We start from the raw sequence: 27,933 nt of genomic DNA, 5'->3' as shown, positions 1-27,933 counted from the left end.
AACTTATCCCCCCAGATTGGTTACTGGGGATTAGCATCGGGAACGGGCTGCGCGTCTTGCAGTTGCGATCTTATGGGATCCCGCAACGTGTCCTGCCACAGCAACACAGGACAATGCTACTGCAAGCCAGGCGTAGGCGGTACGATCTGCGACACTTGTCTGTCTGGATACTACGGATTCTCGGCGAACGGATGTCAGCGTGAGTGTTTCGCCAAGTCGTTTCGTAACCGTTACTTTGCGTGTTCTGCAAGCCGAGATATTCTAGCTCAAAGTATGAAAACGTCAATTTCACTATTGAGAAATGTATTCTTTGTACGATCAAATACACCAATCCAGTGATTTCGGTTAATCGTCGAGACCAGGCGCGCCCTTACTCGCTACTTGCAATGAACAGCAACCGAGCAAACGAAACACTGAGAAACTTTGATACGTCACTTCACAGTATGCGACCCCTGCGTGCGACCCGGTCACGTGTGTGACCCTGACACCGGTCGCTGCGTCTGTCCCAGCCTGACCTATGGCGAGCATTGTGATCGGTGCAGGCCCGGCGCCTGGAATCTGGTGCCACGCGTCGGCTGCAGGCCCTGCGCGTGCACTCTCGGCACCACGCGACCGCAATGTGACCACCAGGGCCAATGTCCTTGCAGAATCGGCTACGACGGGCTAAGGTGCGAGAGGTGCACCAAGGGTTACTACGGTTATCCCAGATGCCGGCCGTGCAGCTGCAATGTGGCCGGCATCACACAGTGCGGGGATGGTGTCTGCGAGTGCGACGACAAGGGACAGTGTCCATGCAAGGTGAGAAATGACAATGACTCGTCGGAATGAGAAGGAAAACGAGAAATAATAGATGCCGGAAAAAGTTCGTGGCGGATTCTTAGGTCAAAATTGAAGCGATTGGAACTTTGTTAAAAAATAGTTTTATTTGAGTGTATACGAAGTAGTCGCCATTGACTTCGATGACACTTTTCCGCGTCTGCACACCTTTTTTGGGTTTGAACGCACATATCCACGCAGTTCATCATCTTCAATAATCATTCTCAAGGAACTGGTCGTCGGGCGACAGTGCGATCAATGTAAAGAGGGCACGTTTGGTCTCGCGACGAGTAACGCGAGAGGATGCACCGAGTGCTTCTGCTTCGGAAGAAGCGCTTTATGCCGCCAAGCTAGGCTCAGCTGGGGTCAACGTAGACTCACGCATCCCCGTGTTCTCTACATCAACGAGACGGTCCACGACATCACGGTAAGATCCGTTTTGATTTTTGCTGAAAGTCGACGGACGTTCGTAATTGTAACGTTGAGCACATATTTCTCATCGTTCGATTGTTAAATAGATTACGAACTTCGGCGCCACGAATGTGCTGCCGACGGTGAACGGCGGCTTGAACGTGACAAACGGCCTCTCCGTGATCCCTGGGTCCGATGGTGACGTCACGTTATCCTCGAATCTCTACTACAATTATCCTCTATACTGGAAACTGCCGGATTCATTCCTGGGCGACAAGGTAATTCTTTCATGAAATTGCTTTCAGACATTATAAGACTTAATGAGACTTCCTTTTTTCTTCTTCTTTTTAAGGCAATGTTCACTCCAATTTAAAATTTTTGTTTGAAAAAGAAAATTTTGATTTAAGTTTATCTCAATCTTAAGATTACTTTAAGACTTTTCTTTTCTTAATCAAACTACTTGTCGTGAAAAGCACGTGAGATTTGCTGGTGTCGAGACCGTTTTCTTTCAAAGGTTGTCTCGTACGGAGGATTCCTCCGCTTCAACGTTTCAACGGAAGGTGGGATACCCCTGAGAACGAGTCTCCGGTATCCTCTGGTGCAGATGCAAGGGAACAGTAAGATCGTACTGGAGTATTATCTGCGCGCACCAGTGAGCGATGAAAATCGCTACGAAATCAGGTAATGTTTAAAGATTCGAGTCGAGTATCCTTTTCCGCGACTTATCGTCACGCTAAAGTAGAAAGCTTACGTCTCTGACTCACTCTCAGGCTCCACGAGTCGCTGTGGCAATTGCAGAACAGGCCAGATTACAAAGTCTCCAGGGAGGTGCTGATGGTGGCGTTGCAAAACCTGCAGCACATCCTCGTCAAAGCTTCGGATAACATCGAATTCACAAGAACTACGTGCGTTTCCTCATCATAATTCGACAATTGAGTCGTCTAAGTCGCGCGAAAATTACACGAAAGTGACACGTCCTTCTCTTTCGTCATCTTCTACGCTTGATTAATTTTCTCAAATGACGCGAACTCGAATGAAAAATCCCTTTCGATCGAGAGTTCCGATCAGGCCTGTTCTACGATATCGTTGTATGTCGCTGTCGGAACGCAGCCGATGGTCGAACGAGAGAATTTCTTTTTCGAAAGTTGGTTCTGACATACGACGAGTAACGCGACATACGACGTATTGTAGAACAGGCCTTAGTCCCGCTTATGTGAGAAAATTGACGAAACTAAGAAAGATCTCTGTAGAAGCAGCTTATCGTTCAACTTTCACGTCTTATTCAGACTTCTGGAGGCGTCTCTGGACGCCGCCGTCCTCACGCCCACGCATTCGCCGTCGCTGGCGATCGGAGTGGAGATCTGCGAGTGCCCAGCGGAATACAACGGCACTTCCTGTCAGGATCCGAGCATCGGCTACTACAGGTGGCACATGAACACCACCGCCACGTCCACCGGCGTGCTCGATCTCGTCGGGCAAGCCAGACGCTGCCAGTGCAGCGGCAGATCAGACGTGTGCGACAGGGAGACGGGATATTGCTTGGTAAGCATTACTCGAACGTTTTTCCCATGCGTGACGCACTATGCGCGGTGAGATAATGGCGCGTAGGAAGCGCTTTAAGGAGAGGAGAGCGCGTTTAGCAGGGAAGACGGTGCTGTCGCGCGCGAAATAACTTCTCTCACCGTCGACCTGGGGATTTTGCAAACAGAACTGCCGGGAGTACACGACCGGCGCACGGTGCGACGTTTGCGCGGACAGTTTCTACGGCCACCCGGAATTCGGCGGCTGCAGGCCGTGCCCGTGTCCGCAGGTCGACAAGAGTTTCTCGAGCACCTGTGTGATCCGCACGGGCAACGAACCCATTTGTCACTGCAAGCCAGGTACGTGAGACCGAAAAATGGATTACAGAAAATCGTTACGAAAAAGTGTGCAATTTGCCGAAAGAACTTTTATAAACAACATTGAAAAAAATGTAAACACTTTGCAAAAAATGGTCAACCGAAAGAAGGCTTGTTAACAGCGCTCGCTACCAAGAATTCGTATAAAAAATATGCATGTATCGTACTTGAAAAATATCAGCACTAAAGTTATAAGGTATTCAGAAATTTCGAGGACTATGCGAAACTTGTTCGAAAATGTCGGGAAGTCGAGAAATCTTTAGAAAAAAATCGAAATTTCGGAAAGTCCTTGAGAGAAATATCGTCCTGGAACGGAGCGACAGATTTCGTTCGCTCGCGCGACGAATTCCGAGCGGCAGTTCGCAAAAGGTGATTCTGCATTCTGCTCTTATCCTTTCATCTTTCGTTCATCCCCATCTGCCTGTCGGCCGCAGGTTACACCGGCAGAAAATGCGAGTACTGCTCCTACGGCTATTACGGCTCACCCAATCTTCCGGACGGCAAGTGCGTCCCGTGCAATTGCAACTTGGCAGGAAGTTTGAGCGACGCCTGCGACGGTGAGACGGGTCAGTGTAAATGCCGGCCCGGTTCCACGGGTAGGGATTGCTCCGAGTGCACGGCGTATCGTCATGTTTACATAAACGACGTTTGCACTAGTAAGTTTATTCATGCAACAGAGCGGACTGGCGCATTCTTAACATAAACGATGTTTGAACGTCACTTCGCGCACACGTTACTTCGCGGGATGATCGTGCGAACGCGAGAATAATTTATAGCGCGCGCGTTCGCGGTAACATCACACGTGCTGCGGGCGTGACGAAGACGTTAGATATCTTTGAGCTTGTTGACGATACTTCGCGACGATACCATTAGAAGGGTAATGTTTAATGCGAAGAATATCGGAAAATCTGTTCCAGATGTTCTTATAATTATGATTTATGACGTACAGCTTTGGTACGTTCAATCTTTTCTCAATGTTTCATGTATGTAGATCGTGTTTTGATTAATTTATTATTGTTAAAGTTAACAAATACTCCTAAAATGATTTCTAAGAAGAAAGAAAAAATAAATGTATATTTCATTTACCTTAATAGTCGACAAGTATATGGTTTTTTTCATCGGTCGAATTTTTTCTCCTGTTTTCTTTTTCTCTTTACCAGCGTGCGACGACAATTGCACGGGAATTCTGCTCGACACCGTCGAGACGTTATCCGCAAAGCTGGCGGGGGGCACGAGTCACATAGTGGACGGCAGCATTCTGCCTCCGTGGGACGAATTGGCGTACGTCAATGCCAACGCTACCGAGTATCTCGGGGAATTGGAACTGCGAGATCGCCTGCAACAGAGAATGAAGAATGTGCCCTGGCACCAGCACATGAAACTCATGAAGGATGTCGAGGCTATGCTGAGAAACGTGAGTGACAGTGTAATCGTTGGATACGCCAAGACTTTCTTTTCCAGGTATCTATTTTGTAAATTGTCCAATGATATCCACGAGAATATTATTTCCCAGGCGAACATTCATGCGAGACACGCCGATACACTGAAAACCAGAAGCAGCGATTTGAAGAACAACATCTTCAGCTCGAAGATTGAGATCGAGAAGCTGCACAGGAATATCAAAGGTAACGTAATTCGAGATATGTCGTTTTAATAATAATAATGGTAATATAATAATAAGAATAAGAATAATAATTAAATCCTCTATTCTTTATAATTTAATTTTTACTTATTTATTCACCCAATTTAATTTTTCATCTATGTTCTATTGTATACTTATTGATCACATGCTCCCTATTTTCATAATTCTGATTCGTGTCTGTTATTTATGATCTTTCTATAATTCTTATATACTAAAGGGGTTTCTATAAATATAAAAATTGTTATTATTATTGAAATTATTAAAATATTATATTTATTCATAGGGAAATATCCTTTATTATGTGTAACAGATGTTATCACAGATGGGCAGACAGAAAATAACGAGAAATGAAATATGACAATAATAAACAATATAAGATAAATAAATAAAATTAATTAATTAAAGAAATGATCTCATTGCAATGTAAGTCTTTCTAGAGCGGTTCGTCGTTTGTTTTTCCCCAGATACGATCTCACAGCTCAATCAGTACAGTAGCGACAATAAGAGGATTGGTATCAAGAAGGCCTTGAAAACCGGCAAGATGATCCTGAGTTATCTCAAGTCCGTCGACATCAGCAAGAGAACCATGGAAGTCGAGGACTTCCTCGAGTGAGTGCCTTCATCTTAGTAGCTCGAGATTAAATTCATGAGCTCGGAAAACAAAATTCCGAATGTGAAGTATACATCTTTTTTTATACATTCCTAAAGTCAATAAGCAACATTTTATTCATTCACTAGCGAGGTTGCCGAGTACGTGGCGTGGCTAAACTCGCTTGAGGACGCGACCGAGCCATTAGCGGCCGCCCAGGACGACGCAGAAGATTACGAGGTGAAGTTAAAAGACGTGAGAACGATAGTGGAGGACACAATGGAGACGTTGTTCAGCTATGACGGCCTGTACAACAGTATCAACAGGACGTTAGTCGAAACCAAACAGCAGTGCATTCGTATCGGCACGCTGCGCGACGAGACGAATAAGTCAGTCGCCGAAGGGGAGGATCTCGTGGACCAGGCTCGTGGCTTCCTCGTCGACGCTGAAAACAATGTTCAGGTATCTATGTCGCCAATGTGAGTTTTGTTTGTTTCCACGCACGAAGAAAAAAGATCGGTCGAATTCACATGACAATGAACGAACTGAACGCTTTTCAGTTAAAGGAAACAGAATTTTTGGTTTTTATGAGACAAATTTGGTTCTTAGAACTTTGGTTTTTTTGATCGATTACGTATTTTTTTTATGATCATATATATTAAATGGCATTTTTATATTATGTAATATTTGCTGAATCATTGTATAATTTTTTTTTATATAAATATAAAACATAATTTGTTCATGTAGAAAAGTAATCGTATTTTTTTATGTAATCATATATTATGTAATATATTTTGTCATGTAATATTTGCATAATCATTATTGTTGCAATGTTGTCTGATATAAATGTAAGATGGAGACTTAGTTTATCAATGTAGACGTAAGAAGAAAAATGATCACTGTCACAAATGTGCGACCTTGGTCTCTCGTGAGAGATCGGCAGGTCACACATGTGTGGCGCTGATAGCAAACGTGTTAATCGCAATGCCCAGGATCTCCCGAGCTTGCGAGACAAACTGGCGCATTGGAAGGAGAAGCTGACCATGCGGGAGGAAATTCTATACCGGTTGAATTACGAGTACAACCAGCAGTATGTGATACCAGCGGTGACGCACGCGAAGAATCTATCGAATTACGCCGACCAGTACGTGAGGTAAGCAATAATAATAATAATAATAACGATACGATCGACACGTTCGTTGAGAGACTCGACGAAGAGTAACTTCGTCGTTTATGCCGAGCAGCTTGTTCGCCGAGACGCGGGACATCGCAGCCAGCCCTTTGAAGGCCAGTCAAGCCTACAAGAACATCGTCGATGGTCTGAAAGCGGCGAAGGTCACCGCACTGGCGGCTAAGACGGCTATCGAGGAGGTGTACGCGAAGGTGAGGAATTTTCCGAGCATTCACCGATCTAAAAACTTCGAAGATTAACGTCATTCTCATTGATAGATTCCATGGTAATTTCCAGGGAGTTTTTGAGATTTCCGAATATTGTTGAATGTAACGTGAATCTTTTCTTCAGGTCTTCCCTCCTTCGGAACGAAAGTCGCTGTTGGATGAAGCCAAGGAGGCATTTTCCAAAACCTCTCGCCAGTGGGAAACGGCGAAAGAGCATAATAAACTAGTCAAGAAAGCGAGCGCTGAAGTAGAGGCGCAGAAACGAGCCGTGTACACGTTGAAAGACACGTTGAACAGCACTGGGATCAGAGACAATCAGATCAACGTAAAACTGCGGGAGCTTCAGGGCAGCAGCAAAAAGTGTAAGTCGCGATTGGGAAGGCCGAAAGTAAGTTTGTCGAGTCAGGGAGGACTCAGATGGCGATTAATGACTATTCTCTTCGTTCAGTCCACGAGGATGTGCAGAATATTTTGAACGAGAACGACGAAGTGACGGAATCGATTAGGAACAAGCAACGATTGATCGATGATTACAATCAGGGGATCGCCGACAGGCTGAGGCCAAAGTTGAACGAACTAAAACGCGAAGGCGACTCGAAGATCAGCTTGGCCAGCGAGAAACGTAGGGTCCTCTGTTGAAATTGATTTACACACACGCATCCACATACACATTTCAGATTTATATAAATTTTATTAATATATACATATACATATATATAATAAAATTTATGTAATTATAAGAATATCATAGATGTTGTGTGTTTTTTTCATAATTTAATATAATTATGCTCAGTTATGTATATTTATACATAATTATATACGAAATGTTTTTTTAACGGACATTTAAATATATATTAAATGTTTCGGTTAGTTTTAAGAGCTCAGTGTAGATGGCTATAGCTACAAATCCATTAGAGACGTTTTGAAAGTCGGCACATCATTTCAAAAATAAAATTCATTTCATAAAAATATCTGTATGTGCTTTAGTGACAGAGGCACTGAGCAATATTAAGAAAGCCGACGCGAAGTTGATCAGCTTGTCGAACGCTGCGATGAAGCGGAAGGCTGTCTTCGACAAGTGGAACGACACGTTAGCTACGAAGCTACAGAATCTCAAAGATAAGATCGCGGAGGCCCGTAATACCGCCGACGGGGTAAGGATAGATGTTGCTTCCTTATTGTGGGATCATTAAAATCTGATCATCTAAAATCTGCATCTTTTCACATATGCTCTTCACTTCTTACAGATACGCGTCTCTCTGAAATCGGCGCAGGACAAGCAATGCATCCGTTCCTACAGACCGGAGACACTGCAACCTTCGGCGACCTCGTCGATCGTGATGACATTCGCGCTTCCGGCCGGGCGCAAAGACGGTTCCCTGTTTTACTTGCCCAGTGGAATAAACGTATGTTCTGCGGGAGTCGATAAGAAATCGCGTAAGCTGCATTTTCTGATATTCTAATTTCGTTTCAGGATGACTTCATCGCTCTAGAGATAGTCGACAGGAGAGTACGGTTTTTGTGGAACGTCGGCGGCGGTACGGGCCTCCTGACGCATCCCGAAGTCCTCGAAAGCGGAGATCCGCAGAACGACACGTTCTGGTATCGGATCGAGGCTGAGAGGTGAGCGACGCACATTTTAACGCGAGATCGATGTCGATGAAATTAACACATAGACCGTATTCATAGTTAGATCTTATATATAAGACCTGACTATGAATGCCGACTTTAGACTGCCACGTCAATTACACATGTGTGACAGTTTTAACAACTGAAATAGAGGAATAATTTTATTAACTATTTATAGAGATATTGAGTGAGAACAATGAAGTATCATATGTACACAATTTATACTAATATAAAAACAAAATTAATACATGTATTATAAAATTATATATTTATTATAAAATGATCAAACTTACATATATTTTTCGCGATATTTTGGCAAGCGATTCATGCATAATTGCGGATGTTATTACATCGATTTATCAAGAGCATTTGTATATATATAACAATTGATGTTTTTCGACAACCTCAGAACTCGACATGTAGGTAAGCTGAGCGTGCGCAAGCAAATATCCACATCCGGCAAGTATTTGCCTGTCGTTAATTCCACCAACTCCGAGTATGGTCGTTTCGACATTCTGCCTACGGACCGAGTGTGGATAGGAGGTATTCCCAAGTCGCAGAAGAAGCCGACGGAACTGATTGCGCCGAACGGCCTCGCCGGTTGTGTACATCAGGTGATCTTCGATGGAAAGCAGATCGGCCTCTGGAATTTTGTCTCGACCGCGCCAGATATGGCCTGTGCAGCCTGCGTGGAAGGGTAAAATCGTTCGTAAAGATTATTAAAAGAATTATTCGATAAAATTTAAAGAAGAATCTATATAGGACGAGATAACAGCTATTGTTATCTTTAATATCTTCGAAATATGAGGAGAAAAATTTATCTAACAGAAATTGCACTGATACCAATGGTCGTCACTTCGAACGCGCCTTCTGTAAATGTAAATCTCTTTTCATCTTTATATCTAGTGGTTAATGAAACATTTTTTTATTTTCCGAAGATATTCAAGATGATGCCAATTTATTGTTTCACTATGTATACGTGGACACTCTCTTTCGTTGTTTCTCAACTGTTATTTTTATTTCGTTAACTGTTCATGTTACAGAGTGGAAGCCGCCAGAGACGATATAGCTTACAGTTTCAATGGCAAAGGTTACGCCGTGAGGAACAGAGTCTCGTCCGCTCCGTACAGCAAGTATATGTTCGGAGTGTCCTTCAGTTTTCGAACATACGACGAGAACGCGTTGCTGTTCTTGGCGATCAACCCGGATAACGTAAGAATCTATTGAATTCTCCTCGGTCTTGATAATCCAGAATAACGGTCTAAGAGTTCGGCTCGATTTGTCAGTCAAGTTTGACTTTATTACGCTCGATAGAAACGAATTGTTTATCATTTATGTAATTATCGTCGTTATCTACGCTTGCGGAAGATGGCGAATTCACCATCAAAGCATACAGAAAATCGTAGCAGACTCCATATTCACCGAAAACCTTATTATTATTATTATCTTCGAATTCTTAGAATATTAATTTCTACAACAATTGATTGATTTAATTTTAAATTCATAGAACCAGCATATCATGATCTACTTGCGGGAAGGTAGGGTGATCCTCGACGTCGGCTACGGCGGGAACGTCAGTATAGAGATGTCCTCAACGTACAAGTATAACACTGGCAACTGGACAAAGGTAGACGCCGGCAGGCAGTATCAAGTGCAAAAGCACATCGAGAAGTGCAGTCTAAGCATCGACTCTGACGACAAGCGGATCGGCGCGCCCACGCCTCAGCCTAGGAAAGAGGACCTCCCTAATTTGGCGCAGGCCAAGTATTACATCGGCGGCTTGCCGCCGAGTTTCCGCGCCGACGAGGTGTTACCTTCCCAGGTGTCGTTCCTCGGCTGTATGTCCAATCTTGTGGTACAACAAGGTTACGATCCGATGGCGGAACTGTATTACGGGGTGGAGCCCAGTTGTCGTAGAAAGGTGAGCGTTCGTCTTCTCGGGGAGATTTCTTTCCACTTCTCTCTTCGAAAGAGACGTTATCGTCATATATTTCACTGTTAAGGGTTCTGATTTCGCATGGCAGTCACCTTCTTTGATGATGTTGAAAGCGAGAACGCGAGAAAGCGGAATATTTTGAAAATATATTCGTACATATTCAATCAAATTATATATACAAGTATCATTTTAAGGACATATCCTTTTATTATGCGAGAATTTTGAGCACACATTTTCTCGCTTTTGACGTCAATAAGCAGCAAGATGGCTGCAGCGAGGAAACAGGAGCCTTAAGTGCAAACTTTGCCAATATATCATTATGTATCTCTATACGTAGCCATTGAAGATAGTCGGATTTTACGGGGACGGCTACCTGGAGCATCCCGCGTACACCTTACGGAAGAAACACTCCGTTCTAAGCTTCTCCTTCAGGACCCCGCAAGAAGCAGCCATGCTGCTTCTTTCCACATTCGAGGGTAACGAGGACAGGCCAAGTGTCGGCAACACAGGCCAAGGAGAAAATGTAAGTATCAGATGTGTGCAAAAGAGTTTCAGTCTTTCGTTTATATGAAAATAAAGCGAAAAATTGCGAATGTAAAGACTAAAACTTTCGCACATACTTAATATAACATCGTGTGATTTCAAACAAAGACAAAATAAAGAACAATGAAGACAACGCATCAATTAAATTCGTTAAAAACAGTGCCTGCGTTCAGCGGAGAAAATAACTTAGTGAGCGCTTAATGATTATTCTGATCCTGATTGGTACATTCTTCTGGATCTATCAGGAATCTAGGAAAAATATTCCAGTCACAGACGATAATTGCTAAGCAAGCACTCACTGAGCTTATCTCTCTCTGCTGAACGCAGCTAATGTAAAGACAATAATAAAAGGAAAAGCTTTATCTCGTACGATTAACAGAAAAATGTCCGACCAATTGTTTTTCAGAATAACTATTATTCCGTATGCATCGTCAACGGGCAAGTGCAGGTGCGTCTGAACGCCGGCCAGGGCGAGCTGGTTCTGCAGTCGAACAGCACTTTCAACGACGGCCGATATCACTCGGTCACCGTCATTAAGAGAAGGAAAGAGGTGGAACTGAGGATCGACGACGCGTATCAGAGCACAGGGAGATTAGCCACCAGCGCAGCCATCAAAGCTCCGAGCGCAAACAAAGGGCTGTTCTTCGGCGGACTGCCAGCTCTCATCAATAACACCAAAATGGTCACTACCAACACGCCGTTGTACGGTGCTATCAAGGATGTGATTGTCAATGACGAGTAAGTTCCGGAGAAAAAATATTTAATACTTAGTCGAAATTGAGATTTTTAATATTAAGACTCCTGTGTTAAGGAATATGTCCATAAAATGACACTCATCGATCTATCGCATTAAATAAAATCACATTATTTAAAAATCTGTATTCCTATTTCAGAATCCTCCGATTCGACGACGCCATTAACTTCGATCACGCTCTGATCGGCCGCTCCGGGCCGAGCATGGGGAAAGACCCGCCGAGCTACGTGCCCTCGGCATCGCTGTCCCGGGGAATGTCTACGCAACCCGAGGGGTGCCAAAAGGTGCCGTATTACTCGTTAGAACCGGGCGCTCTAAAATTCGGCGATAAACCGCACAGTCACACGCAGCTCTATCTCAACTTCAAGAAGTTTTGGGAGAAAGACTACGTGATCGAATTCGATTTCAGGACGTATTATCCTAACGGGCTGCTTTTCATCACCCCGGTAAGGAAACTATATCGCCATCAAATCTTGACCTTGTCTGATGAAACAATTATTTCATCAATTAAAATCGCGCAGCTATAGCGTAACTAGTTTCATCGAAATATTGTTATATTCTAATTACGTTGCTTATATTATAGCTTGATTTTGCCAACATTTATTTTTAATAATTATAATATATATATATTGTAATATATGTTATTATACACGGAGAGAATGTTAGTTTCTTGTTCCTATACATTTTTTTAATTCTACCATGTTTAATACTGCAGGAATAACAAATTAAGTTCATCAATAACGTTTACCTTGTTAAAGAACATAATAAATTTTTTAACAGTAGATTTTTTCACAGTTTCTAAATTGCAAACAATGCGCACGGAACACAGGGAGATAATAAATTGAGAGAGAAAACCAATGTATTTCTTGGCTGCAAAATTCTGTACTAATATTTACTATAAATTATTATAGAATTTTCTCCGTATGCTTATTAATATACAGAGTTACATTGTTAATAATAATGTGCATTTAATAGGGTCTCAGACTAAGGAACTATCTGATGGTGGTTATTCAAGACGGGCAGCTTCTTCTATTGCTAAAGGGTAAGCAGCACAGAGAGATGCTGTTCAAGACACCGTTCAACGACGGCAATTGGCACCATGTCGTCCTCAGTCGCGAAGAAAGGAAGCTCACTCTGTTGGTGGACACCCAGACACCGCGCACTCTCAAACTGCCGAGGAGAGCCGGCCTGGCGTCTATGATGTACATAGGAGGTCTTCCGGAGAACGGGACGCCTCTGCCGGATAACGTGGTCACCAAACTGGAGACTCTGAAGGGCTGCATCAGAGGCTTGCGAGTCAACGGGAACGTTTACGATATGGTAGGCTCCACCAGCAGAGCTTTCAACGTCGGCCAATGCTTCCCGAGCGTCGAGAGCGGCGCATATTTCCAAGACGAGGCGTACGCCATTTACCGTAAGTCGCGGTGATCGTAATTAGTATTACCGACGCAGTAATATTAAAGACCCTCAACCTAGAATCCCTCAAATAAATAATAAGAAATTGACCAATCGTATTCAAATGTAAGGGGAATAGTCGACTACGATTGGTTAATGTCTTACTTTTTATAAAGATACACCTACTGCCCAGTGTAGACCACGTTTAAGAGGACATCTCCAACTCCTTACTGATTGGGCTAGCCTCTTACTTGATAAAAAATGATAATATTTAGAATTGCTAAATAAAGGAACTCTATTTGTAACTAAGTGTTATTCTAAGATAACAGATAAATAACAATAAAATAATGAAGAAAATTAATTTTTATGAAATTAAATATATTGTAGACACCCTTCATAGAAAAAAAATATTCTACTGACAAATTAGACATCAGTTTTTACCAAAAAGTCGGAGATGTCCAGACTTTTGAGGTATTCTTTTGTCTTTAATATTACCTTTTCAGTATTTATTGTTGTACATTCATGTCTCTATGGAAGTGTTGCTCTGTCTCCCAGAGGAGAATTTCGAGCTGGGTGCCGTGCTGGAGCTCCAGCTGGAGTTCAGAACGTCGGAATTGTCCGGCGTGCTGCTGTCGATCAGCGCGCCCGACGGCTCGCCCTCCTTGGCGCTGGAGCTCAACAACGGCAGGGTAATCATGTCGGGTGATCTGGGCGACAACAATCCGTTGTACGTGGAGCAACGGTTCGCCAGTCCGTACGCGATCTGCGACAATCGGTGGCACAGGATTCAGGCGGTGTACAATGACGAGGAGCTGGCGCTCAAGGTGGACGAGCTGGATCAGAAGTACGGCCTGCCCACAAAAGCGAATTATCACTTCGCCGACTCCACTACCTACGGGCCGTTGTACATAGGCGGTATACCAGGTAAACAAGAAGAACATGTTTCTGTCATTAACTAATCCTTTGTACTCGTCTGCTCTGAGTTTCGGGAGCTGAAAGAACATTGACTTTATGTGTTTTAATTATTTACACAAGTAAAATCATAGAATTAGGAGATACATGTGAAAAGCCGCAAAAAAACGTTCGCCACAGCTAAGAATTATGTCCATTTCTTGTTTATATACTGCGCAAAAAACTGATGGAAAAATTGACGAAGAGCTAATTGATATAAACTATTACAAGCGCGAAGGTTCAAATAATAATCGAGTGAACTTTGTAGCGAGGAATAGAATTTGACGTGAATTTTCACAAATAACAGTAACAGAGAGGAACCTTCGCAATGTACGATAACGATTTGTTGCTCTTTTAGCGTCCGCTCAAAAAGGCTCGCTGATAACACGGGATCACTTCAACGGGTGCATTAGGAACGTGATGATAGGAGGGGAGAGGCGGGACTGGACGGACATGGCTGAGCTGCACAACATCCATCTGAGCTCCTGTCCGGTTCAATGACAACTCGCGACGAAGGATGAGGACGAAGCTCTGCGTTCGGCGTTTAGTTCCAAAGACTGCTCGAGGAATCGTACCGGGTGTTCGCGATCGCACTGAGATTAACGTGCCATATTCGCATGTGGGCGGGTTCTTAACACATCGCGGGCCGAGGACGCGAATCGACGACGTCTTTAGCTTCTTGCAGCATTGACGAGTATCCTATGAGGACATCCGTGGAATCCACTTCCTTACGTGGATTCGACGTGGATGTAAGACGTAGATGTCTTTGTGGGAAATAGAAATATTGTCGATTCACATTTTCAGGGAAGAAACTTCACCTGTATATTCTGTCTCTTGATGTCCCTTTATAAGGGATAACGTTGCAATATTGTATTAAAGAAGCATTACAAGTACGTATACACTAAAACTGTATATTTTAATTTTGAGTAAAATACAATCACATATGCGGTCCGCAATGTGTTGAGACGTAAGACTTAAAACAAAGCCAAAAGATGCTAAACCGTAGGTCGTTTTGTTAAGCGAAATGTCGTATAATTCGTGACAGAAAGAGAGAGGGACCGTGCGCGTCGATCCCAGCCCGATAGATAAATGATGGTGCGAAAAATTTGTTCGTCTTACACACATACATACATACGTATAACGCATGTTAGACGATAACATTTTCACGAGTATGTAGCGAGACCACTGCCATATATAGTTTAATTGCTCGTAAGTCGCCATAAGTCAAGCTAGATAATTTGTACATCAGTATTTATATAAAGAAGCCGTTATTTATTATCGTATAACGCGAATCCGATATTCGTGAGCGTCGTGTGGACGGGACAGCGAGTAGAGCAAAAAAGCGACTACGTTTTATACTTTTATAACATTAGTAAGACTTCTCCGATATGTAGGCGTATTATCGGAGTTATTGACACCATATTCCGGTGTCGAACCGGATTCCATTCGAGAGATTTCACGGGGACGCGTAAATGCCCTTTAAATGAAACAAAGAAAGAACAAACGCCCTTTAATTGGGCACAAGATGAGAGATCCTCGAGGGAGAATATTTTTAATATAACTTGCGTCTCATAGTCTCGATAATCGGTCGATGAATTGTAATATATTATACATATACAGACGAAGATTAACAAATAATGCGCACATAAAATATGCGGGCTCGTTCTATTCCGTATAGAACATATATAAACGATGAAAGTACAACCATGTTGCTTTTATTTACCTTCCTTTACATATTAAAAGATAAAGATAGATTATATTAGTGTCGGTCTACGAGGATAGTCTGAAAAGTTTTGAGCCTAACATAAAAACAAGTATTTTTACGGTCAAATGCAGTTTTATTTTTCAGTTTCCTTTTAAGTCGGAATACTTTTTTCAGCGATGCTCCAACCTTTTTAACCCTCATTGGACCCCAGCTTTTTATGCGTGATTCTCACTAGGTTGCAGCTGATTTCGGTAAATATGCGAACTTGTCACTTCCTACGTGCGTACGACCGCAGCGACGAAGTATTGTTGTCACGTGAGAGGTGACTTACGACCGATAAGGGTTAACAACCCTTTTAAAGATGAGTTAGCTTGCTTTGCAAAATAATCGTTTACGGATGCGATAACCTCTTCGTTCGATGAAAATTTCCGTCCTCCAAGCCAAACTTTGAGCTTAGAAAACAGGAAAAGTTTGATATTACTTTTTGCAAACTTAAACAAATTATGATTAACTTACGCTCCTTTAATAATACTGAAGGATTAATACTGGGTCCAATTTCGAACATACGACGATTCGATAGCCAATAGGAGAATGTGTTTTCTAGTAATAATAATGTTCCTAGCTAGTAACTTTAAAAAGTAAAATCTTAAGTCTGTTCGTGTTGATTGCACTTTTGACACTTTTACATCTGACGCCCGTTGCATATTGGCCTCTCTAAAGAAAAGCTATCATTAGATATCGCTCATCGCATTCAGTGTGCAACGGGCATTAGATGCAAGAGTGTCAAAAGTGTAATCAACGTGAATAAACCTCTGGGTGCATCTATTATGAATTAAAGAACATACCCAGAGAGATAATCGAAAAGTTGAACATCTGGTCGGTACAGCTACAACTGAATAGAACTGAACTGTGACATATGAATAACTATATTCTTTAAATTGTGCTGTTAGTGCAGTGAGTGAATTAAAACTTATTAGAGTAAAAGTAAAAAATTAATCAATCATAGTCGATTATTCTCCTTACAGTCGCATATGATTGGTCAATTTCTTATTCTTCTTATAAACATACTCCTATTGTCCATTGTAGATTAGGCTTTTTAAGTGACCGTAGCTATATGTTGAGAGAGAAAGAGAGAGCTATTGATGCCTCCAAAACCTAATTGTGATTTGTATCATTAAGGAATGATAAATATGCAGAGAAGTGCGCCAAATATTTTGATAACGGGTATACATAATAATAATAATAATAACAACATTATTATATATAATTTAAATACGCGTTATATTTTGCGTAAATTTCAAATATTTTCTTGGGATAATCAATACATTTTTTTCCAGGCACACCTGGTGTGGGCAAAAGTCTGATGTCTCGTATGTTATCGGAAAAAAGTGGATTGGTATGGTTGGACGTTAGTAAATTAGCTATAGAAAATGAATGTTTGGAAGAGTACGACGAAGTGTACCAATGTAGAGTGTTGGATGAGGAAAAGGTAATAGTTTCTTCGTCACCATATGTGTAAATGCACATGGCTGTTGAGTACATTTTTTTTTATTGTTCTTCTTAGTTGCTGGATGGAATGGAGAATCTTATGAACGAAGGGGGAAAGATTGTGGATTATCACGGTGCCGAATTCTTCCCCGAAAGATGGTTCGACATCGTATTTGTGCTCAGAACGGACAATACAATCTTATACGACCGTCTTAAGGAAAGAGGTTATAGCGGCAAGAAATTGGAAGACAACATAGATTGTGAGATTTTCCAAACGATTCTCGAAGAGGCAAGAACATCCTACAGGGAAGAAATTGTACATGAATTGATGAGCAATAACATGGATCAATTGGCAGATAATGTAAAAAGAATATGTCAGTGGTTGGAACAATGGAAAATAGATAATACATAAATGTGAAAATATATATTTATTATATATATATCAATATTTGTCATATTGTACTTTCACATTATCTTTTTTATCCTTTCCGTCATTAAATAATAAGAAATTAAATGATGTATATACATACATACATGATCTAAGATATATGTATAAATCTACATATATACATGTAATACATGGGAATATTCTCTTATTTCTCAAAGTCAGTGATGCCTCATAAATATTTTATAACAGATTTACATTTTTTTTGCAATATACTTACTCTACTATACCTAAATCATGCTTCAATTTCTTTAACCTGTTATTTATACTGTCATAATATTTCATTTTTGTTAAGATCTTCGCTGCCGTTTTAATATCTTCCTTACAAAATGCTTCCGCTACTTGTCTAAGAAAAATATAAAGAAATTAGTATTAATTAAGGGAACATTCAACATGTATCAAAGTTATTGAAAATGGAAACTACCTTGACAGAATATCGAGCTCTTCTTTGGATTTCTTAGCCAGTTCCAAGACTTTGTCTTTGTCTTCAATCACACTTTCTATCTCCTCATTGCGTTCCATAATTTCCATAAGAAATTCTAAGTCCAAATTGATAGTATCTTCTGGTATAGATATACCCTTTAATTGTAACATATACAACCCCCTTTTTAATGGATGTGCCAAAGTGCTATAAGCCTTGTTTACTAGGGACGATACATCTTCTGAGATTTGTTTTTCCTTCTATTGATAATTAAAAGAAATTTTACTTACAGATATGAAAAGTAAATCTTATGTAATCATAAATTGAGAAATGTAATAAAAAATATCATAAACAATATATATAATTATTTTGTCAGATACTCAAACCTATACAGGCAGATTCTGAACAGAGCCTGCCATAAATTTTTACAAAAATCTGACAGAGCTTATTGACATGCTATGCCAGCAGATTGGCAGCAGAACTCAAGCAGACTCTGCTGCGCACAGTTTGGCAGCAGGATCTCATCGGTTTCTGCTGTCAATTTACCATCAAATCATGTCAGCAGACTCTATTATATTAACAAAGTACCAGTTTGATATAGTTACAGATGGTTGTAGTTTTGTTGTAAAATTTGCTACCAATTTGCTAGCACACTGTTAACACTTTGCTTGTTGTATACTTACCTCAGATTTGTTGCCAAACTTATCAGGATGCAGCATTTTTTGCAATTCCCTATATTTTCTATGAATATCTTCGTTTATCACATTATAATCTTTCTTAATTCCCATGATGTCGAAGTAATTCAAATTCTGCGGCAGTTCCTGCAATACTTTACACTTCGAGCAGAACAGCTCCGATTTGTACATGTAGTCACAATTCCAACATTTGGACAGGCTGTTACTGTAGAATCGCAAACTTCCAACTGAAGTAGCGACTGTAGATTGTACTGTATTTCTTGATGTACAATACAGCTTATACTGCTGCTTGAGCGGACTTAGTGCTGCGCTGGACTTTTTTATGAATCTTATCGAAAACATTTTGTCAGAAGCACCTTATCATAACCTATAGCAAAATGATATATATATATACTGATATCTTCTACAAATATACAACACGTTTAAAGAAATTTCACCATACAATATCAGTTAAGAGGAAAATGTACAATTATTTCTCAAATAAAGAAATTTGGAATATATCTTATCTCTTTCGCCCATATACGCATCAACCTGAATGAATCGAATTATTCTCAATAACGTTATACACACCGACGATCGAAACACTTACTTCATTCGTTGACAGTTGATGCGATTCGTTGGTATTTCTTCTCGATCAATTTCGCAACACATTATTCGCACACCCGACAAGAGAACTTATTGTTTGATCATTTTCAAGGGGGAACTTTTCTCACTGGATACCCTGGGTACATCGCGAAGTTTGCCGAAGCAAAAGTTTGCACTGCAACTTGACTGTCATCGTATGTGGCTATTTACTGCCTCGAGCAAAAAAGAAGTTTCCTCGTACGATAGGCCCTGTTCAGTTCAACGTAACTTTCCTCCACCTCCGAGAACGACGGAGGCGGAGAGAAAAACGCGTTGTTACACATTACTTTGCTTTGACCAACACTCTTGCACCAACATCGCGATAAAAGATCAGCCGAAGCTTCCTCTCTCTTAAGTTCGCGAAACGGTTACAAGGCTGATAGTACTTACGCTACGACACTTCCTGCCACAGATCCAGGGACCTTCCTCAGAGCGGCGAAAGAGTCACTAAAGGACTCCGGATTTAGCCCCGTGGTGTCATTCGAGGGAACTTCTGATTCACGTTACCTGCGAAAGTTATATATATGCAAAGTACGTTCAGATGAGTACTATTGAGAAACACCGGGTTACGTTCCTTGACAAAGTAGTCTGAACTGAACACTGCCATCTAGTATTCGTTACGGAAACTCCCCTAATCGATAGTCGTAATTGACTTCTGTAGAATGTCGATAGTTTAAATTCGACATGCATAGTAATGCAAAAAAATCCTTACGTAATGAATATTTGATTCTGTAAAACACTCCGACTTTTTTTTGCATATTAAGAACGCATTTCAAAGATTACGAATGTAAGTAGAAGTGAGTAAAATGTTGCGTTCAAAGAATTAATAAGTAACTCAATCGTAATCCAAATCGCAATCATAGTGTGATTGGATTAAAATTCAACGAATCAGAACAAAGTTCATTAAACTCTTTAGTTAAACTTACTCTGATTGGTCAAATTTCAATTTAATCCCAATCCTAATCCGTAAATGTGACACGGATATTCTATCTGACAACGATGCGATCGGATAGTTCCAACGGAAGAGTTGAATTTAATCGGCCGATTTGATTAACTTGCGTTGGTGAAACCGGGCTTTAGACCAGCGTGATGCGCGACGTGACATGCGACACGCGCGATATCCAGTGAGCGTTTGGTCTTCTGGTAAAGCAACACGCTCATTGGATATTGCACGTCGCGTATCGCATATCGCCCATCGTACTGGTTAGCGAGGGCCATTAGAAGGAAAAATAAGAAACTAGACTAGCGCCGAAGTGATCAAAAGTGACAAGATGGCACGTCAGCAGCAGGATATCGATGAGCTGTTCGACGTAAGAAATCATTTTTACATCGGTAATTATCAACAATGCATCAACGAGGCGCAGAAGATCAAGGTGAATTTCTCGTTAATTACATTTGCTACATAATGCCGCATATTACTTCGTTTAGATTTTTGACGCAAGCAGCAACCGTCTGTCCCTCTTAGCAGACGCTCTTGCACGTTGCAACATTGACGTTTCTCTGAGATTACTCCAATTTTGTAAAATAATCATGTGTAATTATGAACGAACGATGTTTATTCTAAAATTTCTCAATTTAGAAGAAATGTGATATGGTATTCGTTTTTTTAAATATCCTTTTTACATACAAAACACACACACACACACACACGTATATATAATAATATGATTATTTCAGATCTGTGAAAATAATTTTTCTAAAAATAACGGCCAAATTTCCACTTAATTTTACTTTTTCCAGCCATCCTCGCCAGAAGTAGCCATGGAGCGAAACGTATTCCTTTACCGCGCATATATAGCGCAGAGGAAGTTTCGCGTAGTGTTAGATGAGATCAACAACTCGTCCCCTCCGGACTTGCAGCCGTTGAAGACCTTAGCCGACTACTTTGCCAATCCTCATCATCGGGAGGCTATAGTGGCCGAGCTGGACAAAGCGGCCAGTCACTCGAATTTAGACAATCACAATTTCCTGATCGTAGCCGCGACCATTTACTACCACGAGAAGAATCTGGAAGGCGCGCTCAGAATACTGCACGATGTGGACCACTTGGAATGTATGGCGCTGACGTTGCAAATATATCTTAAAATGGACAGGCTGGATTTGGCCCGCAAAGAGCTCAAAGCGATGCAGGAGAAGGACGACGACGCCACTTTGACCCAACTCGCTCAAGCGTGGTTGAACATAACCAGTGGCGGCGACAAACTGCAGGACGCCTATTACATCTTCCAAGTGAGAGGAATGCCGATCAATTTTATAATATATAGACTTGCACGCTATCCCTTTCCTCTCGCATTTCCCCATTTAGCTTCTCGCTAGAACTAAAACACAACTCTCACGTGTTCCAACGATAATCGATTATGGGAAATATTTCAGGAGATGATCGACAAGCATTCGAGCACGAGCATGTTGCTGAACGGGCAGGCTACTTGCTTCATCGGACAAGCTAAATACGAAGAGGCCGAGACCGCCTTGCAGGAGGCGCTCGATAAGGACAGCAATAATCCGGACACGTTGATCAACATGATCGTTCTGTCCCAGCACATGGGGAAACCGCCGGAAGTGGCGAACCGTTACCTGAGCCAGCTGAAAGACTCCCACTTGGAGCATCCCTTTGTCAAGGAGTACTTGCAGAAAGAGATAGAATTCCACAGGCTCAAAAAGCAGTATTCCTCCTCCGCCTGAGTGCTCCTCAGCAGATTGTGGCATTCCGTGGGATAGGGAATCGACGGGACTCGCGTATCGATCGGACGTAGACGATACCTAAACACGAGCTTGCAAAGCGAGATTGATTATCCAGTGATCCGTGAAGGTCTCCCAAAGAATGAAGCTTTATCCCGGCTCGCAGCTAAGGAAATCTTCCTCGGAGTATCTAAGCAAATATAACTATGCAGTGCGTCTCAAAGCTTAGCCTCAGTTTTCATTGCTGAAGATACGTACACACTTCCGTTGCGAGGTCTTTTTTGTCGAGAGCAGTTTCGGCGCGCGTCCATAGCGACGTTAGCTTGGTAGGGCCTTTGAAAACAATAATACACGCTTGCACGATAATAACACCAGCATGTACCGGATTCCAAACATTCTAAGCATTTCCCAACGACTTTCCCGCGGGATAGGAAGCGGTGATTCTCTATGTAGATTTTCCTCCACCTTCACGTAGATGTACACGTTTACTCCTCCAATTTTGTTTTTCTTTTTTATCATTGAAGTAGTTGCGCTAACGGAAAATAGAAAGACGGGGGAGATCGTATATATAGGCGACGTGAGGACGTTCGAAATCGTAATATGATCGGAGCCGTGAGGTGATTACGCGACTGAGAAAATCTCTGACGATCTCTTGTCCATTTTATCTTAATATTACACACACACACACATAACACGGGCGCGCACACACACACACACACACACACATCGTAATCACACAAAAATATGGCTGCCATTTTATAAAATCATAAGTTATTAACGAATACGACATTAGTTTCACGTGCAATCGTCTCCCTCATATTAATATTCGTATTACCGATTTAGATGTATAAAAATGAGCGAAATATTGAAATAAAATATTTCATACAATTATGAATGTACGAATTCGCAACATGTCTCTCTGTATTTCTCAAGATATCTCTTGATATATTTGTAGGTAACTCATTTGTTGAAGATAGTCTCGTCAGTGTGCGTGGCGGCCTTGAGAAAATTTACTCATCGATTTCTGTTAATTCTTCACGCAAATAATTCGACGAATAGAACTTCAACTTTCATATTGTAAAGGAAAAATTGATTTTGAATTTGTCATATAATAAACTCGTTTGGAGATTTTTTTCTTTTTTTAAAGATTCTTCAAAGACAAATTCGTAACAAGTAACTGGGTATTTGAGAGGATTTCACATAAAATAAGCCATTAATTTTGAAAGCGACGTATGAAACCGTATTTTACAAAGTGACGATATTAATTAAAAAAGTGCGCAAAATCGTGAATTGGGGAACTTTCGGTAGAATCCCAACTAACCGACTCTTTTGTCTGTAATTTCCAAAATTAATGGCACAAATAACATACATACAGGCAGGTATGTGTAAAACAATTTAATTCTTTTATTGATGGCGATGGGTTTCAAAGAACCGTACTAGACGCAACAGAGCACACTGATTTTACAACGTAAGAAGTGTCAAACTGTACATAAAACAAAACTATTTTTTTTGCATTAAGTCTTGTCTGTGTGTGTGATGTTCGGTAGACTTTTTATATATATATACATAAAATTATATTATTTCTGGGTATATTTATATAACGTACGAAGCATATATCAGTTATCGATTACGATTAATAGAGCAAGACCAAAGTGTATGTTAACATCGTTTTAAATTAATGTTAATCAAAGGCTGAATGCATCGAGTCTACGTGTGATATGACTCTCTTATTTAAGTTATTAAAAAAATATCTATCATATAATCTTATAATTATATATATATATATAGATCAATTCATACATATATATATATCCGATATTCTCTTAAACTAATATCACAATGGCTCAAGACAGTTGAGACTTCTGATGTTTGTGCATGTGTCTTGACGAACTGTGTGTGTGTGTGTCACAAGAATACCCATATGGAAGTATCCACAATTTTTACGGGCCTCGAATGTCGCAGAGAATGTTGTAGTTAAAATAAGAGACACGTGTTTGTTGTTTTACCTGTACTTTCTCGCGTGTTTAGTAATCGAAGCAACAGCTCGACCATATTCGCTTACAATTAATTATACCGGATTTCCTTTGAAAAAAAAAAAAGAAGAGATTGCTTCAGCCCTTAACCATGTGAGAAGGCGTATGTAAAAAAAAAAAGTACAAGTCTCTTATTTTTATTTGCTCCGCAACATATCCAAAGGCCGTGAAAATCCGTGAGAAGGACACTTCTACAGATTTTTCTTGTCAGTAATTTTCCGACGGCATAAAAACCGCTTTCATAATTATTACAGCACAGCTACGTGATGCGGTTGTTTAAGTTCATGTCACATATATATAAATCTGGAAAACGCCTTCTCGTCTTCATGAAAAAACTTCGAAAGTTCGGCGCGACCACTGGGGTCTTCCTTAAGTCCGTAACAAATATACTAATTCTATGTGAAACAAAAGTCGCTGTTTCGAGCGCGCACATATACTACAGATCATATACAAATTATATTATTTCTTAATGCAACGGCGTGTTAGAAAAAAAAAGGAGAAGAATTATACAATGTATATTTACACGCATGACGGATTCACTTTCGCCCCCGTACGTTGCTCGTCGTGACGAACTTAAAAGGCAAGTAAGAAGCAAAAACGGTGCACAATAAGGTGAAGCATCTAAATCTGCAGTCAACGCAGTAGGATTTTTAAGTATATGACTATTAATGACGTCAATTTCGGATATCCGGCTATACTTCTCAAGTATCCGAGTTTTTGAGACGTTACTCGGGTATCGGAACATCCAAATTGTGTATTTGTGTATTATCGTTTCTTCTGATTTATTTTTCATTCCATGCATAAAAGTGTCGGGTTAAAAGATCAATGAAAAGTAAATATCTTACAAAATATTTAGTTTTCATGTATTTTTTTAGGGAACGTTTCTTTTATTTTGACATTCTCTCGATATTTTACGAAATATTTCGTTTTCACGGTTTTAGAGAGGATGTCAAAATCAAATAAAAGAAACATCTCGGTGAAGTATTTATTTTTCGCTCGAGCTTGCTTTGATACTTTTATACGCAGATTGGAAATATTTTTATGTGGAGAAAAATACACGATTCCGTTAAAAAGAATTTGGTTTTGAACACATCGAAATAATAATATCCGTGTTGTAGATTTGGGCACCCGGGTATAAAAATATCCGATATTAATTCTGACACTTTATCAACAACTACCTGGCACCAAATAACAGTAACATTACATCAATGTTATCGTTTTTAACTCAATAATGTAAATGCAATATAAGCACGTACACAATAGCTACGTTATTGAGAGTGGGAAATTATAACATTGCGATGTAATGTCACTGTTATTTGTTATTTACTAGGTGCATGTTTTAAAAAGATCTCAACGTATCGAAACCAGACGTGTACAAGTCGTTTAAAAATGTAAGGAGTACACCGTGAAGAAATCTTTAATTCTGAATACAATTGCAATGCTTCCGAAACCTATAGTAACCAGAATATCCGTCATTATCTTCCAGATATCCAGATATCTCCCTCAAAACCAAACACTTTTTATTTAGCTTTTCAAATTAGGTTACCCTGTTGATAAACACGAGAAAGCAAATGAGATATTTTTCTGTGTGTGTGTGTGTGTGTGTGCGCAGCACGTCCCAAAATTTTATAATTTAAGAACTTCACTAACTTCACTTCACTTTGCACTTACACTAAGTCAAACGATTTTTCAGCGTTCTATTAAGTCGTAAATGCGCAGATATTCTCTTTTGGATCTGTTAATATATCGGGCAAAGTATATATCACAAACACAAAAACTCAGCAGGATCAACAGTTACACTCATAATATATGCCCTGTTAAATTTGTCTGTAAGTTCTTTTTTTTTCCAAAATCATAGATGTACGCTACTTTGTAAGAGGTATTAGAAAAGAGTCTAAAGCCTTCCGTAAGTCTGTAACTACCTCACTTATATACATGAGGTACCTGTAATGGTCAGCTTGGTCAATTTTTTTCAAAGTCCACCAAATAGAGGCACATAATTGCAACCCTAGTGTGAACAGGAACAGTTTGCGTGATATCGCTCATGCTTGTGAGTCTATTATACAGAAACGAAGAGAGATAACACATAAATAAGTTTATTATCGTGTAAACCAATCGTGAAACTATTGAAATATGTAATCATTTTTCGTAACGTATATATATTCCGAAGTTAACAAATATAATTTTGATCACGGATTCAGACGTTTCGCCCGACTCGATCGGACCATCGCGGAATGAAAAGAAAAAAAAGGGGGGGGGAGGGGAGAATGTGACGGGAGAAAGAGGAAGAAAGTAACTATGAAAATAAATACGTTGTTCTTGTTCACTCGCTGACCGCTCACGAAATAAAAAACAACAAATTATCGTTTATATCGCCAATGTCATATCGTTTAATTAAAAAAAGAAAAAAAATTGTCATTATCATAAGTTTTTCTGAATATCTCCAGATTGTGCAATGTATGTGTAACAAATAATCGGTATGACGGTTCCTAATTAATTAATTAGGTAGACGGTTATTAATTAATTAATTAATTAAGAAGTATAGGAATCAAATTAATACATAATTGTCTATCGATAGTAGACCAACATCTCACACACTTCCCTTCAAAGTTTTTTTTCTTTTTTAAAAATAAAAGATACTGCGCAAAACCTATGTCTTCTTTGACACGTCCGTTTTATAATGCTTCAATATAGAACGTATTTAACAAATTACATAAAGATATACATACATGGTGACTGTCGGAAAATTGCTGAAACTGAATAACCATTGCAACGAGTGAACCAAATCGAATGAACTAGCATTCTATGGAGGAAATTTTCATCAGCACATTATGTAAAAGAAATACACATCAATGGTATTGTAGAGGGTCGAAAACTCTAAGCAGAGTGTGTAACTCAACAATAAAAATAAATAAATAAATATTTTTTTATTGCACATACCAGAAAATTCGATAGAAAATTTCAATCTTATGCCAAATCAAGTGACTATACGCTCTATTAAAGATAAAAAAAAAAAGCGTTCCAAGCGATGTACGCAATACACGATAATAACATGTTCTACGTTGCTTAAATTCGTCAACGAAAGTTTGAAATGGACGACCTACTCACTGGATAGATTTTATCTTTAAAATTTCTTTATATGGAATTACACTTTAAAAATCTATCTATGCACCGAACTGAACTTTCGACCCTTCTTTCACAGCATTTCTTTTCACGAATATTTCATGAATGGGAATTTCTTCCGCATAATGTGCTGACACAAATTATATATCTTCTACAGAACACTCACACTTATCTTGGCGTACTCGTTACAAAACAATAATTATTTCCTACTTTCAACAACTCTCCAATGATTATCTCGTACAATAAACTCTCAAGGAATAACCGTTATTAATAGTATTGCGGGGAAAGGGTTTGTCAAAGTGACTTGATGAATTTCACAAATTGTACTCGTTTCATCCTCTCCTCGTCTCGAATAAATCATTTCAGCCAAAAAGTAACAAGTTTAAAATAACCCGTGAACCACGTATCTTTCTTCAATCGATCTTAATTCTTGTCGTAGATATCATACAGGGCATGAAAGTCTCTCTCATTTGTCAACGGAATCTTCGAAATTAACGGAAGCAATAGTATAATGAAAAATGTCTTTTCGTTCGAACAGCTCCGCGGTCCATCCGCACTTCTGATGGATAACAAGATATATTTAGACTGTACAACGTGATTATCATACAAATTTCCGAGCGAATGAATGAAAACTTTATGCGAATCCTGATCTATGTCAGCCGTAGGCCCGATTGTTCCAACTGCGCTCACCTCGTAAGCACATCTGCATTTTTAAATGACTGATATACAAATTTGGACGTTATTATGGGGGGGGGGGG

The 27,933-nt window shown here is 40.2% G+C and overlaps 4 protein-coding genes across 7 annotated transcripts in view; 3 read left to right on the top strand and 1 right to left on the bottom strand.

Moving 5' to 3' along the window:
• Positions 1 to 15,946, top strand: part of LOC106743836 (laminin subunit alpha-1) — a 142,935-nt gene extending 126,989 nt beyond the window's left edge. For all 3 annotated transcript variants that reach the window (XM_014618066.1, XM_014618057.1, XM_014618073.1), the window contains 29 exons: positions 16 to 199; positions 443 to 798; positions 1,046 to 1,243; positions 1,335 to 1,505; positions 1,742 to 1,908; positions 1,998 to 2,132; positions 2,514 to 2,769; positions 2,936 to 3,107; positions 3,560 to 3,781; positions 4,286 to 4,539; positions 4,639 to 4,750; positions 5,232 to 5,376; positions 5,506 to 5,818; positions 6,349 to 6,509; positions 6,601 to 6,739; positions 6,879 to 7,116; positions 7,203 to 7,376; positions 7,742 to 7,908; positions 8,002 to 8,160; positions 8,229 to 8,377; positions 8,793 to 9,080; positions 9,427 to 9,595; positions 9,891 to 10,304; positions 10,657 to 10,842; positions 11,269 to 11,600; positions 11,756 to 12,062; positions 12,592 to 13,030; positions 13,567 to 13,935; positions 14,321 to 15,946. In XM_014618066.1, coding sequence (XP_014473552.1) covers positions 16 to 199; positions 443 to 798; positions 1,046 to 1,243; positions 1,335 to 1,505; positions 1,742 to 1,908; positions 1,998 to 2,132; positions 2,514 to 2,769; positions 2,936 to 3,107; positions 3,560 to 3,781; positions 4,286 to 4,539; positions 4,639 to 4,750; positions 5,232 to 5,376; positions 5,506 to 5,818; positions 6,349 to 6,509; positions 6,601 to 6,739; positions 6,879 to 7,116; positions 7,203 to 7,376; positions 7,742 to 7,908; positions 8,002 to 8,160; positions 8,229 to 8,377; positions 8,793 to 9,080; positions 9,427 to 9,595; positions 9,891 to 10,304; positions 10,657 to 10,842; positions 11,269 to 11,600; positions 11,756 to 12,062; positions 12,592 to 13,030; positions 13,567 to 13,935; positions 14,321 to 14,463 — 6,519 coding nt within the window. In that variant the 3' untranslated portion in view covers positions 14,464 to 15,946. The remainder of the gene's footprint in view (positions 1 to 15; positions 200 to 442; positions 799 to 1,045; positions 1,244 to 1,334; positions 1,506 to 1,741; positions 1,909 to 1,997; positions 2,133 to 2,513; positions 2,770 to 2,935; positions 3,108 to 3,559; positions 3,782 to 4,285; positions 4,540 to 4,638; positions 4,751 to 5,231; positions 5,377 to 5,505; positions 5,819 to 6,348; positions 6,510 to 6,600; positions 6,740 to 6,878; positions 7,117 to 7,202; positions 7,377 to 7,741; positions 7,909 to 8,001; positions 8,161 to 8,228; positions 8,378 to 8,792; positions 9,081 to 9,426; positions 9,596 to 9,890; positions 10,305 to 10,656; positions 10,843 to 11,268; positions 11,601 to 11,755; positions 12,063 to 12,591; positions 13,031 to 13,566; positions 13,936 to 14,320) is intronic.
• Positions 15,947 to 16,451: 505 nt separating this feature from the next.
• On the top strand, positions 16,452 to 17,595 carry LOC106744437 (adenylate kinase isoenzyme 6). The gene is made up of 4 exons (XM_014619214.1): positions 16,452 to 16,621; positions 16,754 to 16,891; positions 17,005 to 17,156; positions 17,232 to 17,595. Exons 2-4 carry the CDS (start codon positions 16,849 to 16,851, stop codon positions 17,565 to 17,567), a joined length of 531 nt encoding a protein of 176 aa, XP_014474700.1. The 5' UTR covers positions 16,452 to 16,621; positions 16,754 to 16,848; the 3' UTR covers positions 17,568 to 17,595.
• Positions 17,596 to 17,597: 2 nt separating this feature from the next.
• Positions 17,598 to 19,886, bottom strand: LOC106744427 (iron-sulfur cluster co-chaperone protein HscB, mitochondrial). Of its 2 annotated transcripts, none has more exons than XM_014619192.1 (5): positions 19,731 to 19,886; positions 19,306 to 19,510; positions 18,705 to 19,083; positions 18,025 to 18,281; positions 17,598 to 17,946 (listed from the first exon to the last, which is right to left on the bottom strand). In XM_014619192.1, exons 3-5 carry the CDS (start codon positions 19,056 to 19,058, stop codon positions 17,817 to 17,819), a joined length of 741 nt encoding a protein of 246 aa, XP_014474678.1. In that variant the 5' UTR covers positions 19,059 to 19,083; positions 19,306 to 19,510; positions 19,731 to 19,886; the 3' UTR covers positions 17,598 to 17,816. The 2 variants fall into 2 exon arrangements, with proteins under 2 accessions (XP_014474678.1, XP_014474687.1); XM_014619201.1 differs by having other exon boundaries at positions 19,306 to 19,487.
• A 696-nt stretch (positions 19,887 to 20,582) lies between these two features.
• On the top strand, positions 20,583 to 24,173 carry LOC106744223 (coatomer subunit epsilon). The gene is made up of 3 exons (XM_014618800.1): positions 20,583 to 20,713; positions 21,081 to 21,569; positions 21,714 to 24,173. The coding sequence occupies exons 1-3, from the start codon at positions 20,612 to 20,614 to the stop codon at positions 22,020 to 22,022; spliced, it is 900 nt and encodes a 299-aa protein (XP_014474286.1). The 5' UTR covers positions 20,583 to 20,611; the 3' UTR covers positions 22,023 to 24,173.
• The last annotated feature ends 3,760 nt before the right edge of the window (positions 24,174 to 27,933 follow it).

This window comes from Dinoponera quadriceps, unplaced genomic scaffold (genome assembly GCF_001313825.1).
Source record: "Dinoponera quadriceps isolate SergipeBrazil2010 unplaced genomic scaffold, ASM131382v1 scaffold9, whole genome shotgun sequence".
NCBI lineage: Eukaryota > Metazoa > Arthropoda > Insecta > Hymenoptera > Formicidae > Dinoponera > Dinoponera quadriceps.
Note: the sequence above shows the minus strand (reverse complement) of the source record. Positions and strands in the feature narration are given on the sequence as shown.

Bases quoted from the DNA above. Each gene is read 5' to 3' on its own strand.
- LOC106744427 (XM_014619192.1), bottom strand. From the start codon at position 19,058: ATGTTTTCGATAAGATTCATAAAAAAGTCCAGCGCAGCACTAAGTCCG. The intron at 18,282-18,704 runs GTAAGTATACAA...AATTATCAATAG, and splicing joins AGTTTGGCAACAAATCTGAG to AAGGAAAAACAAATCTCAGA. The intron at 17,947-18,024 runs GTAGTTTCCATT...TATTTTTCTTAG, and splicing joins GAGCTCGATATTCTGTCAAG to ACAAGTAGCGGAAGCATTTT.
- LOC106744223 (XM_014618800.1), top strand. From the start codon at position 20,612: ATGGCACGTCAGCAGCAGGATATCGATGAGCTGTTCGACGTAAGAAAT. The intron at 20,714-21,080 runs GTGAATTTCTCG...TACTTTTTCCAG, and splicing joins ACGAGGCGCAGAAGATCAAG to CCATCCTCGCCAGAAGTAGC. The intron at 21,570-21,713 runs GTGAGAGGAATG...GAAATATTTCAG, and splicing joins ACGCCTATTACATCTTCCAA to GAGATGATCGACAAGCATTC.
- LOC106744437 (XM_014619214.1), top strand. From the start codon at position 16,849: ATGATAAATATGCAGAGAAGTGCGCCAAATATTTTGATAACGG. The intron at 16,892-17,004 runs GTATACATAATA...ATTTTTTTCCAG, and splicing joins GCCAAATATTTTGATAACGG to GCACACCTGGTGTGGGCAAA. The intron at 17,157-17,231 runs GTAATAGTTTCT...TGTTCTTCTTAG, and splicing joins GAGTGTTGGATGAGGAAAAG to TTGCTGGATGGAATGGAGAA.